The 15,241-nt window shown below is 37.7% G+C and overlaps 1 protein-coding gene across 4 annotated transcripts in view; it reads right to left on the bottom strand.

Annotated features, from left to right (window-relative positions):
• Positions 1–483: 483 nt before the first annotated feature.
• Positions 484–15,241, bottom strand: part of PAPSS1 (3'-phosphoadenosine 5'-phosphosulfate synthase 1) — a 52,541-nt gene continuing 37,783 nt past the window's right edge. For 2 of the 4 annotated variants that reach the window (XM_075751490.1, XM_075751488.1), the window contains exon 12: positions 484–4,063. In XM_075751490.1, the coding sequence (XP_075607605.1) occupies positions 3,895–4,063 (169 nt within the window). In that variant the 3' untranslated portion in view covers positions 484–3,894. Of the gene's footprint in view, positions 4,064–5,060; positions 5,890–15,241 lie in introns of those variants that run through there. The other 2 variants (XM_075751491.1, XM_075751489.1) reach the window with 1 other exon arrangement.

Below are 15,241 nucleotides of genomic sequence, written 5' to 3'. Positions count from 1 at the left end.
TTTCCATGTTAGAGGAGTACGTTTGTCCTCCTGAACAAAATGTCACGTTCTATAATAAATCAAATGCACCAACGATGTTCAGGGAATATTAACACATGGATATAGGTGTCTTTCATCTGTCTCATCACAATTGTTTCAACAAACTTTACTATCAATCATTACAGAAATAATTGATTTAGACCATAAAACTTCAGGCACAGGTCAACTGGGTGGAAAGCCTGGAGATCTGCAGGTGCTCAGTAAAAACTGAAAACCTCACAGCTTAGACTGCAAGTCTTTTACTTGCAATCATAACTGCTGTTACGAGATGAAAATAAGTGGATATGGCCAAAATGTTTGTATTTTCTCATATGACGCAATTTAGAGTAATGAGTGTAGGACCCAACAGACAAAACAGCTTTGTTTGCAGAGGATAAAAGCAAGATTTGGGCACTATTTCCACTCCACTGAAATTTATACTGAAACTAACCTTTTTTTTTTAAAAAATACACAGACAGGTAGCATTCTGACTACAATCACACTTCAAAGCATTGTGTAGTTGCATTTTAACACGAAGGTCGGGTGACAGTCCTTATACTGAATCCAAGGCTTCTTGAGTTTTATGGCATATAAAATCTCTGTATTCTCTGTTTTAAGTTGGAGCCATTTACTATCTAAGAATTCCAGATGTGGCTTTAAAGTAGTGTTTTCTAGCTTTCAGTGTAGTTGCCTTCCCCCTCTCAACTTCAAAATGATATCAAGATGAGGTTTCTAGGGCAAACAGCTCTGGAAATGTTGAAGGCATGATTCTGGCTCACGCACATACATACCCTCCCATAAAGAAAAAAAGAAGTGATTTTAATAAAGACTAAATAATGAAAAAGGATACAGGTAAAAAAAATCCTAATACCACAAGAGCAGACAGAGAGCTTGCAGGAGACACAAAGAAAACCCTTCAATGGACACTTCAAAAGCCTAGTAAAAATCCAGCCATATTCATAATCAAAAAGGGTTTTTTTGTGAAATGAGAAAGCAAATTTAAAAGAGGCCCTGCTATTCCAGCCCTCAGGCTTTCCTCAAGGTAAAATACCAGAAATGAGCAGAAACCTCAGCACAGTCTTCCTTTAAATCACGTTTACCCGACACCTGTTTGGCTGCTGGCAAGGAACTCTCATATCCAACGAATTGGCCGTTGAAGGCTTTAAATTTACCCTTGGTAATCTAGCGTCTCACCTCTGTCTTGTAAAAAACCCTAAACATTGGAAAAAACAGAACTAGTGTCATGCTCCTCTTTAACAGCATCTGAATCAGGAGTTTTGGTAAGCAAGTTTCCAAGACCAATTCATAAAGAACAACAAAATATTAATTCTGAGCTATCAGTTGCTTCCATTCTACCATTTAATTCAACAAAATTACTCCAGGCTGAAGTCCCTATTATTTTACAGTTGGTGTCGGCGAAGGATTCTGTGTCAGGTGTGAGAAGTAGAATACCACCCCTACAGATTCATTGTGTTCAAGCACCACAGTAAATCCTGTTCCTATAGATGCATAAACAGACATATATGCAAAGTTTCTATCTTATTTTTTCCTGTGGATTCTCCAATACTAAGTGAAGGAATAGTTTTCCCTTTCCCTGTCTTTAGAGATGGTGCCATACTAAACTTGTCTTCTGACTCACTGGGAAGCAGAAATGCGAGCTTTTTTCCTATGTTCCTACAGTGCCTAGTACAAAAGCTTAAAGGTTCAAGACTAGAGAGATACAAGAGATACCATGTGTGTAAATACTGAAAATGACACACACATTTGCTTTTGAAGCTGTCAGCATTTACAGGGAAAAGGATAATACATTGATTAGCACCTTTAATCCATCAGGAAGGGAAAAGGATCTGGACTAGTCTGTTAGTATTCGATCAGGATGCTCAAAGTAACTTTTATTCTTTTTGTAGCATGGAAAGGCAGTACATTTAACTCTGTGTGACCTACCTGTGGAACTTTTTGAAATTAAGGAAATATGAAATGCAAAGGAGGTCAAAATTCAACCCAATTACAGTATTTGCAACCCAGCTCATGGTAGCACTGTTCTATTTCCACCACCACAATGACCATCATGCCAAGACATCCACTCATTTTCTTCCCCTCCTGACTTCTACTGAATTATTCCAGATGTAGAAGCTTGGTTAGCTTCAAACTGCATCTAAAAAAACCTGTGACCTGGTCTACATTTTCCATTTCACGTCTCTGATGTATTACTTTGATAGTGCTCAGATCCCCTATTGAAAGATTAAAAAAAAAAAAAAAAAAATCAGACAGAAGTCAGCATCCTCAGCATTCATCAACTATTTTTCTGTCACAATCTGTGGATCCTTACTTGAAAAGTTACTCTGAGTAATTGTGCTAGTCAAAAACAGGCATATAGGAGCTCACATAGGAAAACAGAATTCTCAGCCATGAGGTTCTTAAGAAAAAGGCAAGTTTTTTGTAAAGTTGCTCATAGGTATTGCAGGAATCAAAGTCATCTGGAATTAATCATTTCACCTAGAAAAGGTGGTAATTTTGTACCATTTATTTAACCCTAAGGATTAGGGTTTAGTATTCTCCACCTACCTCATTAACCCTTGTATTTTGGAAAGCTGGGTCCAGATTGTCCTTGTATCAGCCACACGGATTGAGGGTGGTATTACTTTCATACATCAGAATGATCAGCTAGAACTGAATAATCATCCTGAGACTGTACAAGCAGCACAGTATAACAGCCATAAATTATCCTGCACAAGAGTAGCAAGTAAAGAACCGTTTACAAGGTAGATCGATGTAGAGGAAGGGGAAACACTTTTTGACATTTTTCATTTTAATGAACAGAGTAAAACTCCTCTTGATTGCTAATGCAAAATGACCTTTAGAAAAAGGACATACTCGGAAGTTTGATTTTGCTGTTCTTCATAAGAAAAAACCCACACCTATATAACTGCTTAGATTCGTAATTCATGTACACATCAGTACTTTTCCAGTAAGAGAGAGTTGTTTTAGGAACTGAAGAAATGCAACAATGGAGCTTTTTATTTTCCCAGCTGGAAAGTTAGGTCCTGCTTGCCCTCTTATCCATCACATGGTTCAAGAGTATTATTGCTTTTGTATGGCATGCTCCTGAGGTCATTGTTCTTTGGTGACAGAGCAGGTGTGGGAAGACAGGTGTTGGGTGCAACAACCATTATCTCATTAGTACTGTTGCTGCCTCCTAGAAGACACTCAACTGTTGTTTCAGAAGATCTTCAAATGCCATAGCACCCTTAATGAAATTTAACCTACAGAATGAGGACTGGCCAACTGACAATGCTACCGACTGAGATAAGGCAGAGAAAAGCTAAAGAGAGACACTGACAAAAAGAGTAATTTCTGGGGTAGCCCTTTTCTGTAAGTATAGCTTCCTTAAATAAAGCAGCTACAGACAAGAGGAAAAATTTGAACTCTACAGTGAAAACTCATACGATACCATAAGATACTGCTGCATAGAGCAAGTCCTGCCCACAAATTGACCAGATGCTCCTGTTCTTAATCAGCATTATGCTGGGAATGCCATAGCTGTTGGCTTAATGTTAGAATAAACCTGAAAGCTGCTTTAATACAGAGCCTTGCAAGGAATACTTTCCAGAAGCACTGTAACAACAGGCCTCAGCTTCAAACCAGCTAAGCATGAAAACTAGATCTGCTTGTTATCACTGTATTAATTTGCTCAAACTTCCTGCTTCTAAATTAACTTCTAAATGATTCACATTCATGCTCACCACTCCCACTTACTTTCCGAACTTCATATAGCACACATAACATTTTTAAAACATTAACTTCTACAAACTTTCACCTGTATTTGCTATTCTGCCAAAGTATTTTTATTATATTTCATCATAGTTAGCAAAAGAATCAAACCTGACAGCAAAGAGTCCAAATTCCAATTTCCAACAGCAAATCCCATTTTAGCAGCTGATAACTCTTGTTCACCTTCATAGTTGAACTTGAAGTTTTGCACAAACAGCTGCACATAGATGAAGTCTTTCTTCTGGATTTTGCACTTCCTACATATTGATGCAATCTAAAGAGAAAGCCAAGTTTGAAGAAAATCTGTTCAGCAATTCTGAAGAAATAAGCTTTACACTACCAAAACAGTCTCAAGTAATTGTTGTGGTTTGCTAATAAACATGCCTCTTGCCTTTTCCCAATTCTGCCTTACTATCAGAGATAAGAATCCCATTGAAAGATACTTTCTACATCTCTTCAAAGAGACAGAGGAAGAAAAGAGAAGGAAGTAATTATCAAAGCAAGTAAACAAAGATTGCAAGTAGCATTCGTCCCATTCATTACACAGGTCCCCTCATCACAACTTTCCCCCCTATCAAAAAAAAAAAAAAAAAAAAAAAAAAAAAAGAGAGATAAACATATGCTTCATCCAGGCTCAATAGGAGGACAGTATCAACACTCTAAAAACAATTTTTAGCTGGTTCTTCCTATATACACTGCTTAATAACAGAAAAGTAAGTTTCTGTGAGAAGGATATGAGACAGTTTCTAGCTAATAGGCTAAAAGGGGTTACGACACTTCCACCGATTAGCTGCAAATGCTTGAAAAGATCCCAATAGGTCAGTGTTACTTTACACTTGAAGTGTTTTACTTTGTTTTTTATGTCTTCCTTTAGCAGTTAATGTTTCATATACTGAATGAATCAACTTCAGGATTTTTGAAGAATCCTAGAAGAACAACACATGCTTCGTCTTTCAAGCAAGCAGAGTTGAACCAAGAGAAGGACATTACTCTTTGGAGACCTTGAAAAATAGCCAGAAAATTAACCTCAGGACTAAGCATTTGTACCACAGGAAATGCCAAGATCTAAAGTTTTTTTTATTTTTCTTGCAATAATTAAACATGAATTCAAGGTTGCTCTGTCATACTTTTTTTAAAGTTGTAGTAGGCTGAACAAAACCAAAACAGAAAACTGGCAAGTTATATCAAATGAAATAAAACATTTCCTACTGACACCTATGGCAACAAGCACACATTAAAAAATTAAAAAAAAAATCTAGATTAGTTATCGATTCAAAGTGAAAACTGGATATTTTCTTTTATTCATTACTTGGCCACCTTTACAAGTCCACAGCAGAAGAGAATCACCACCGGACAACTCAATGAACTTGAAAGCTAAACAAAGAAAGCAAAAAAGTTTAATTATGCTACATAAAAAACCCTCTGCTTTTTGATTACGTATAGTGAGAAATTAATGTTAAGTGCTTCTGGAGATGAAGATGAGATAAAAATGAGGACACTTTATAGATGTTTTAAAACTTATTTACTTTTTCAATTTATAGATAATCTATTCATAGTTAAGGGTCTAACCATTACCTTTTCTTCTATAAACTACTAAAACCAGGGACTACCCAGCAGTTTAAATAACATGTGAAAAAAGCTGCATCTATTTAACAGCTGCAGAACTTATAGGACAGATGCAGTAAAATATAAAAAAAAAGACAAGAGTTAAAAATCCTACTGCAAGAATATTAACTGTAATAAAAGAGAAGACATTAAAACCAGCAGCTAGTTAGGTGCCAGGACATAATAGAATCCATAAGGACAGGCAAAGAATGATGCTAAGTTAGGGAGAAAGAGTCTGTTTTCAGAGAAGAACTTCCTGACAGACACCACAACAAAGCAACATGAACGGTGACTGTGTGGTCCCCTTCTCGTAAATAAATCAGGCGTCAAAGGTTGATCTGCAGTTAATAAGAGGCCTAAGCCTTCTCCAAGGATTTGTAGTATTCTGTCAGCACAGTCCAAGCCTTAGGAGCCATGAAGCCTTCCGGTGGGTTTTGTCCTTCTCGAGCCAGCTTGCGCATGCGGGTCCCCGATATAAATTCAAAGTCTTCATGGCTGAGAGAATAGGAGTGGGGACAAGGGGGGAGAGGGAGAGGAACAAAGGGGGGGAAAAAGAACATATTTTAAAAGCAGGCAAAGTTGCTCATAACCCTTCTCCTTTCTTGATGCTTTATAAATTTCTGCTTGGGAGTATAATGCTGTATAATGTTACAGGCATTTGGCCAGCAATGCCAGTAAATCTCTAGAATATACATCTTCTAAAATAGTCAAGCTTAGTCAAACTCCTGGGGTTTAGCAGCATGGTCCAACTGATCTGTGGACTGAATTGAGTTTGTGCTTCCATCTATGGAGGATGAGCTTCCATCTGGCTCATTCTTTATGAGGAAATAGGGAACTGCTGTTGGAGACAACCATCTCCTCCACCTCCTGTCTCAGCCCTCTGCCAAGCAACAGCAGCCATCCTATTTTGCACCTCGCCCTGCCATGGCAGCAGACCAGCCCTATGTACTGGCTGAAGGCGGTCATTCTAGTGCTGGTTGAAAAAGGTCATTTCAGTACCACTAGAGAATGTGAAATGACATCATTGCACAAAATCTTATTGAAGGACAGTTTGCAGAACAGAGAAAGTAAAAACCTCAGAGTCTAGAGGCAAGCTCCACAGCTGGGCCACTGCAAGCCACTGAGCATGCATGCACATGTATATGCATATCAGTAATGTGACACATACAGTTCAAAATAAAGAAAAAAGCAGGGGAATAATAAAAATACCTTTCCCTAAAAAACAGAATTCAGTTGGACAAATGCACAAATGAACTCAGATCAAGATTGTTTATTATTGTTAACATGACAATCTAAATTAATATTAACTTCTCAGGTATGTGGTCATAAGCAGCAAAAGCTCCACAAGTTTAACCCTTACTCCTCACAGGACTGAAACAGTAGAAGCAAGACAAGAATGCCAGAGTTCTATCAAATGCTCCAAAGCAAAAATTATTTATTCTTAAATTAAATATGCAATTTTACTTATGTCATTTGCTCAATTTGCAACATGTATGCATTACTCATTCTATACTTGTCTGTTTGAAATAAAAGCCAAGTATTGATCTCAGATGCACATGCCTTAGAGAAAAACAAGAGCCAAGTGTGTGCATCAGAGGGCAGAACTTGGCTCTAAGTGCTGAGCTACGCTCAGTAGGGTATGGAAGTTAGCAAGAAGCAGAAAGCATTCCACAGTTCCCTTTCACAAAACCACTAGCCCCATAACTTTTTGATTTGAATTGTACACATTTACACAGCGCCACTGCCATGCATGCTCTGTTCTTTTGCTCTGAATTCAGGACTGTGGGTTCCTGAAGTACGACAAGGCAAAAAACCCTACTGTGCTTCAATTTCGCAAAATATAAATTACATTAAAATGAAAACTTAAAGTTGATGTAAGCCCACGGGAGAAAAAGTTATGTCACTGCTATTTATAACACGTGAAAATTTTGTTCATTGTAAGAGAGATGCTGACTGTTCACTAATGCTGCTTGAAGATAACTTGCGTTCTTTGCAAAGAACTATTTATATAACCTATATATGGGGACGTGATAAGCCTGGTTAACTCTAGCAAAAAAATATTGAGTCTTCAGATGATCAGGAAGAGCACAGTAAAGCTAGTGCTATAAAGTTTCTCCATGTATGGTTTTCTCCACAGTGTGGTAACCATAACAAAGTTTGAACATTAAAAAAATGTTAGCTGCTTTATCCCCTCCTTGTCTGTTAAGTTCTCAGAAAAACACTCAACTTTCTCCCATGCCCTACAAGTGAAATAAAGGTACTCAGACAATAAATTTAGATATGCCATATAAGTTTGCTTCAATAAGACCCCCAATTCCTTTAGCTGCTTTTTATCCCTAGTTGCATAAAAAGCAGCTCTTGGAATAGGAGATATCAAGAGAGAAACATAAAAAAAGCTAAGGAGATCTACAGAAACTATAAGAAAAGGAAAGAATAACATGAGCGAGAATCATTTAAGAAACATATTGCATTCAGCATCTCATAACATTTCTAGAAATGTTTCCAAAATACTATTAAAAAGTACAAAAGTACTAATGGTGACCTCTCATTATCCCAAACTTCTCTTATGAATGGGTTTTTCTCTTTAAAAAAAAAAGAAAATACCCTCATTAGTAATCCCTAAAGTGACTTAAACAGAGCTTTGGCAATATATACTGTATGTTGAAACAACACAGTAATTTTTGCCTTTTTTTTTCAATTACTGCATTTGCAATTTTATTGTTTCCAGTTTAATCTCCACTGTCATATCTAAACCAGAGAAATATCTAATAACCACTCAATACTCATTGTCTTTGGTAAAAATCAAAACTGTTGAATATCAGAAACTGATATTTCCTCTAAGCAGAAATACCTTACCAGTACTGGCACTGTGGTGTGATGTGAACCACAAGCATTTTGAAATAAAACATATCAGTAAGGGTAATTTACGTTTGTGGAAAAAGAAACCCCAAAGAAGAGTCAAGTAGTTTGGATCATAGTGAATTTTCAGGATATTAGGAGTTACTGTACATAAAATTGATTTAAGCAGAACATGAGAGGGGGAAATACTTGACCATTACAGCTGCCATGAAATATAAATGCCAAAGCCATCCAAATTCCATTCTCAATTGAGATTTGGAATGACTCTCAATGAAACTTAACCCAAGCCTTTTGTGAGCATGAGATTTAAGTGCCTTTGAAATTTTTATTCAGTGGCTGCTGGAATTAGCTTTCTTTCAGTCACATTGTATGTTAGTAAATGCTTGTAACGTTGACTTGACCTTTTACTACCAATTTAGTTTGACTAGTATCAATGTAATATTTGGTGCCAATGTAATTAAAAATGTTCTCCAAAAGAAAGAGGAAAAAAAGGCAGAAAAATTCACAACAAAAACTTGTCAACAGAAAACCAGTCTTGAAACATATTACATTGAGACTAGTATTTGCTCCATGGCATAGCATCCTAGAACCCTATTAGACTCACAGTGTGGAAAAAGCCTTTTATACACACGCTGTGAAATCTCCTTAATTACAGAGGACAAGGCTAGGCAAACAGAAAATACGTAACTTTGCTGTGGTCTCATACATCTAGCAAAAGGAGTAAAGGAATCTTTTCTTACACTTTGGATTGTGCTCTCACACAGAGCTATATACACATACAGATACCCACAGGTGCACAAGATAAGTATTTTATATTTGGAAAGTAGGAAGTGTAACATAGGAACAATTTTGTGCTGTTAATTAATCTTCAAACTATTCACAGTAACTGACTATGAGACTCAAAGGACACTAAAAACTATGCACAGAAGATTAAGTATTCATACACCAGTTTTTTCCTTTCTTTCATTTACAAAGACTTACATTTTAATGTTAAATGGATTTCCCATTTTTTGTGCATTCAATAATAATTTTTCACTCTAATACCACAAGTGACCCCAGCAAAAATTACAGGTCTTTATGCTTTGTTATGAGCTCAAACATGCTAAGAGCAGTGTTTGAGGCTAAGATTTCAAAGACCTTATGGTTCTTGTGAGAAAACAAAGAAGTTGCACCATTTTGCAAGTGGGAAATGACTGCATGAAGATGCCCACAGCCCTACAGGAAACCTCTGCTGTATATCTGATGTGTCAATACAGTACCTTAATACAGCGACTAAGAAGAATATTTTTTCCAGTTCAACAATTATTCCCTACAGGTTTAATCTAAGTATAAAATATATTAAGTAATTGATTTTTCACTTGGGAGCACTAAAGGCCAGTCATAATCTTGGGAACCCTGACCTTCTGTTGGGGTATCTGGCACTGTGCAAATGCCCTTCCTGGAATTCCCATTCTCTTCGGAGGGCAATGTCTGGTGCTCTCAAGGTCTTAAGAAATTACTCTTAAATACAAAACTCATCATAAAAGTACAGACCATTCTTTCACAGTTTTGCCTATTCATAAAAGTATTTTTTTGGGGAACAAGTGTATGGAAATAAAACAATAACATGACTTGTTCACTTTGGTTTGGCTTCAAAATTACTGCCATGTTCTACTCAGCTGGTAAACTTTAGATCCAATTAATTCCTAGGATAATTCACAGCCTCCTTATCTGGGATTCAACCCTTTAACAATTCTCCTTCTCCAACTTCACACTTCCTGAACAGAATTAGTCATGAGGTAAAAAACTAAACTTACAACCCTTTTCAGAAGGATTCTCACTGAATTTAAATTTTGCTTTTGCAGCATCAAGTCATGACTTACACAGTAACTCCTACAGGAACAGAACATTGTCCCTTACAGTGTCGTCTTTGTTACATCGGTCTATGCTGTACCTTGGGAATGCCCCATGATGCTGAATGAACCAACTAGTATCAGCTGGGTTCAAAACCTAACTGTCCAAGAGCAAACTCTTCGTGAAGGTAGAACATAATAATGTGATTACTATCGACATAGGCCAAGAAAATCCTTTACCTGCTGTGAATAAAATTCCTTTCTGACTGGCAGGAGGGTTTAAGTCTTCTGAGCTGCTGTAGTGTTTCAATGTATCCTAAATTATGTACTAATGTTAATTGAGAAACCATATTTCACACAGCTTATCTCAGCCTCCTACTATCACTTTAAAAATCAGGTATCACACCAAATTTGGGAACAGTATGCACTTAGCTGAAACAGCTGTCCTGTAAGTATGACTTGATAGTATTAAAGCAGTCATGACAACCATACTAAAGGTCCTGGGAATAAACTATATAAAGTTTCTCTTTACAGATACCCATACTTCATTGACATTTTACAGAAAGTATGAACCATCTGTCCCAGTACCCTTACTTACGAGTTTCTTTTAGCCAAAATGATCTCATCAGTTTGCTTTCAGGGGGGAAAAAAAAAAAAAAATTCCCGTTTTTCCAGACACTGCTGTGGCTTTTTTAATTGCCAGACTAATTTCCTTTCTTAATTGAGTTTTTTCTCAGCAGCAGTCTGTGGCTGCATTTTATAGGACTGATCTTCTGTAAAGAATTGGGAATCTCTGCTCACCCAAACAACTACTATTATTAAGCCACCAATCCCAAATTACAATTGTCTGCGGTAACTGTTTGAGAGGCCTTTTTGGCTGAAAAAACACACTGTTTTTCTGAAGGGATTTCAGCATTGGGTAGGGATTTTTTGCGGGGTGGAGGTGTTTTTTGTTGGTTGCTTGGTTCTTTGGTTGTTTTTTATTTATGCTTCAGTCTAATAGTGGTTCACAGATCAGACATTCATTTGGAATTTCTCCCTTATAACTAGAATTCTTCCTGTAAACTTTTCCAAAATGTTTGGACATATTCAATTACTCATCCAAAATTCTATGCAATCTAAAAGGGTAAAAACTACGATAAGCAAAGTACTGTACCAATATTTATACTAGTTTCTATACGTATTATTTCTTCAGAATACTATGCAAGTGGAAATGCTCAGGCTTCTCACAGAAACTTAGATTAGGCTTGCTATTTGACTTCAGCAACAATAAAAAGGGAATTTTTATTATCCTCATTTTGATCATAGGAAAAATAAAATGAAGTTAGCTCTACCTGTGCTGCTACACATTGCTTCAAATGCATTCCTCAAACCACTTTCCTAGATCTTAGTTTTAGACACATCTTTTTCAAAAATATGTTTTAAGACTGTGGTTCTATGAGGTGCTAAACCTAGTTCTGATATCCAAAAAATAAAGTAAAAATTGTGGTGGCTTCATGAGGTAAAATACAAAGATAGTTTCAATTCATTGATTGTTCATAGGTCTTAATACTTTAAAGGGCAACTTTAGTCAAACAATTCATACAAGTTAAACTTTGTGCACCACTCTGCAACTACAATTGCTGTGCAACTAGTATAAAGGCTTTTACATTAGTCTTTTCTTACCTCCTTTCCCCACACACAATGCTCCATGACTATCCCTGAATGCCTTTCTCTTTATTCCTATCTCTGCCTTTCCTCATAAACAGGGGTACATGTAGATACACCTGCTGCAAGTGACTTTAGCTCTAACACAGCACCACAGCAGCTCAACGTTGTTAACCAGCAGCATGACACCCTAACACACAGTTATGTTCTCCAGACTGTTCCCAAGCAGAGATACCGGGTCTACTGAAACTGCAAGGGCAGTGTGCGTTCTGGAGGATACTAATGGAAGTGAGAAACAAACCTAGCTTCTATATCAACTATGTAAAACTGCACTTGCATGGACACCTTTGGGAGCTGAAGCCCTTAAGAACAATGACCTCTTAGAATCACAGGCAGCACACCTGAGAAGTAAGGGCCTTTGTTACTAATTTGGAGGCAGGGCCAGTGGTAGGCTTTTCGATGCTTCCCAGGCTTGCCACCAGGTCATGAGCGGCTTAGCCACAGCTAGGTACCGCATAGTTGCCCACTATCTTATGGTACGTAGCTGACCAGTACCAACTCAGCACACAAAAGCACTCCATGTAGGCCTGTGGGGTTAGGTTTTCAGCAAGTGTTACATCTTTCGCATAAAAGCTGAGCATGAATGTTTAGAGATGTCACAAGCAAAGCAACTCTCTGCCACTGCTAATGCTGCAGCCCCAACTTGTCAAACATCCTTCTGGCAGTTGGATCAAGCTTTTGGTAACCTCTTACCACTAGCCAAAGATTCATCCCCTATCGTCCCCACGGCTTGGGATGGCCTTCAGAAGCAGAAAGATAATTTACTAACATCAGCAAAGAGCCCAGCTGCAATAACCTCTGCATGTCTTTGCTGCCAAGCCAGGTGTGGGCCCAACTCTGCCAAATTAGAGACACCCAAGATAGCAGATGGTGTCCATTATGGCTTCTCACAAACACCTTCTCAGATAGAAGAGTCTAGGAGGCCTGAAAGAATAGAAGACATGACCACTCAGGGAGAGAATAACTACTTCCAGCAGCTAAGACACACAGCTCAGCTATAGCTCAGTCCAAGGGAAACCCACTTGCCATAACCTTCTGTGCATCCATTAGCGATGTAAATTCTTGAATTGCCTAGTTGGTTGTCAAATCGCCAAGCCTCAAACAACTGAGAATGGTGCAACAGAAATCAAGTTACTTATTTCCAAAACAAGTCAGAGCAATGCTTCTATGCATACAACCCTCTTCCCCACATTTTCATGCTGTGTTTTTCACCAGGTAAGTGGTGCACTCATGAAAGATTTCAGTGAACATCACTATTTCACATCCAAGGGTCTTCCACCAGTACTGATCCTCTCATACTTCCAGACAACCCTCTCTTCCCTGCCACCCTCCTTTACAGAGTCAAACACCACACAGTCCAGGAGCCTGCCACATTTTCAGCATTACACAGACTATCTTGAAATGCAGCCGGCTGCACCCACCCAAGTTCTAACTCTCTCTGAAGCCTACAACAGTGTTCTGTCTATGGCAAGCAGGAGCAGTAATGGCTCTGTCTTCAAGGAGTCTGCATGTGTCTGCATTGCCATCTAGAGGATCGCTGCCACACTCCAGTCCACCCTGTAGTTTACAAACAGTATCTAGGGAAGGACAGCACAAATGGTCTTACATTCTGACAGCAGCAAGGCAAAAGTGCACACTAATTGCAGTGTGGTCTTTTTTCCAAGACAGTGACAGAAACAGAAAAAAAAAGTCTCAACCCAAAGGGTCCCCACAGGCGTAATGAAAGGACAATAGGGTGCACATAATGCAGTCTGTGACAAAAGGCAAAACCTGTTATCACAGAATTTTTTTTAATTTTTTTTAATCATTTGTTCTGGCTAATGACAGAGGTACAATTTTACTCCCCTTGATCTAAATCAAATCTATCCTAAGAGTACAGTATAAATGATCACAGAATCAATATTCTTCTACAAAGATTTTCTGTTCCATGCAATGAGAATTCTCGCCTCTCATATTGCAACTCCCCTTCTATTCCAAGTTATAAGTGATACACCAGTATAACTATTTCACTTTAATCTTTGTGTATTTATCTTCTAAAATTTGCTGAATTACTTTGACAACAAACAGGACAAATACCCATAGTATCTACTACAACAGCCTTTTGAACATTATGTTATAATGTATACAGGTTTGCACAACACTAGCAATATTTACATCATAATCTAGTTACTGTGCACAGCAACAAGGCTTCCAGATGCATCTCAAATAATGAAAGGCACAAAGGTAGGGAAGTGTTCAACAGCTAGCTAAGAGGCATTAATTCTAGGAAAAGGCTTTCATGTCATATATGCTAGGAGTACCCTTTCCTCTGATTTTATTCCTCCTAATGAAAATACCATGTGTGTCAGGGCATAGATCTGATCTGATGCTACTGTCCATAGCTTCACTTAAGAAGAAAAAACCTGTTGCAATGCCATCCAAAGAGAAGTTTCACAACAATAAGGAGAACCTTACACTGGAATGCTGCCTATATGGGATGGAGAAGGAGGAAGAACATCATCATCAAACTCCAACTGCTAAATAAGCCTCCCGGATTAACTTAAATTTTAAACCATCTGCAATATAGCAGATTTCTAAACACATATGGACGTCAGAGTCATACACAGTGAAACTATTTTAATTGTCAGGTTTCAACAGATTTGCCTTTATCATGCTGCTTATGATTTCCAAACAACAGAAGAACATATGAAGTTATATTTAGTTCTGCAAGAGACAATAACACTTTGCAGCTTTTAAAAATAAAAGCAGACTAATTCAAGTGCTTGTAATTTACCACTGAAATATAAAGCGGTTACACAGCTTACGATCAAGGTTAAGCCAGCACACTAGCTACTAATAAACACAACTCATGGTAAGAAAGACACAAGCTGCTGAATAAAACTTGCTGGTTGCTTGTCACAAGCCACTTGGAGACTTTCATACTCAGTACAAATGCAGCATAAGCAGCTGAAGAACAAGAGATAAGAGATGGGTTCATTTTTACAGATCAATCTATCCCATGCTGATTTCATGCTTTCAAAGATGAATTATGTTGTACAGACATACTTCTTCAGTTAGAAGCAGTAGAAAATAGCCAGAATATAAAAATTCCAAGGTTTTTTCAGAAAAACATCTTGCTTGACAGTTTGTATTTCAGTACTAACTTCAACTGCAGTTTGATGTCAAACAAAAGTACAGTTCAATAAAGAGGTTTAAACTGACAAGTCATCTTCCCAGTCCCACTCATTGGTAACACAGCAACACATGTAGTGAGTTTTGGACTCCGCTATGCCACAAGTGAAAAATAATATTGGAACATGCAGGAGGTGAGATTACCTGTTCTGTAACTGGATTTATTAAAAAAAAAAAAAGCAAGCTGAAAACCCTGGGACATACAATGGACTTAGGGCATCATGTTGCATTATTGTTAAACAGAGCGAACAGCTATTTGTCACCCTCTCGTCTACTAT

Source organism: Balearica regulorum, chromosome 4, assembly GCF_011004875.1.
Source record: "Balearica regulorum gibbericeps isolate bBalReg1 chromosome 4, bBalReg1.pri, whole genome shotgun sequence".
NCBI classification, from domain to species: domain Eukaryota; kingdom Metazoa; phylum Chordata; class Aves; order Gruiformes; family Gruidae; genus Balearica; species Balearica regulorum.
Note: the sequence above shows the minus strand (reverse complement) of the source record. Positions and strands in the feature narration are given on the sequence as shown.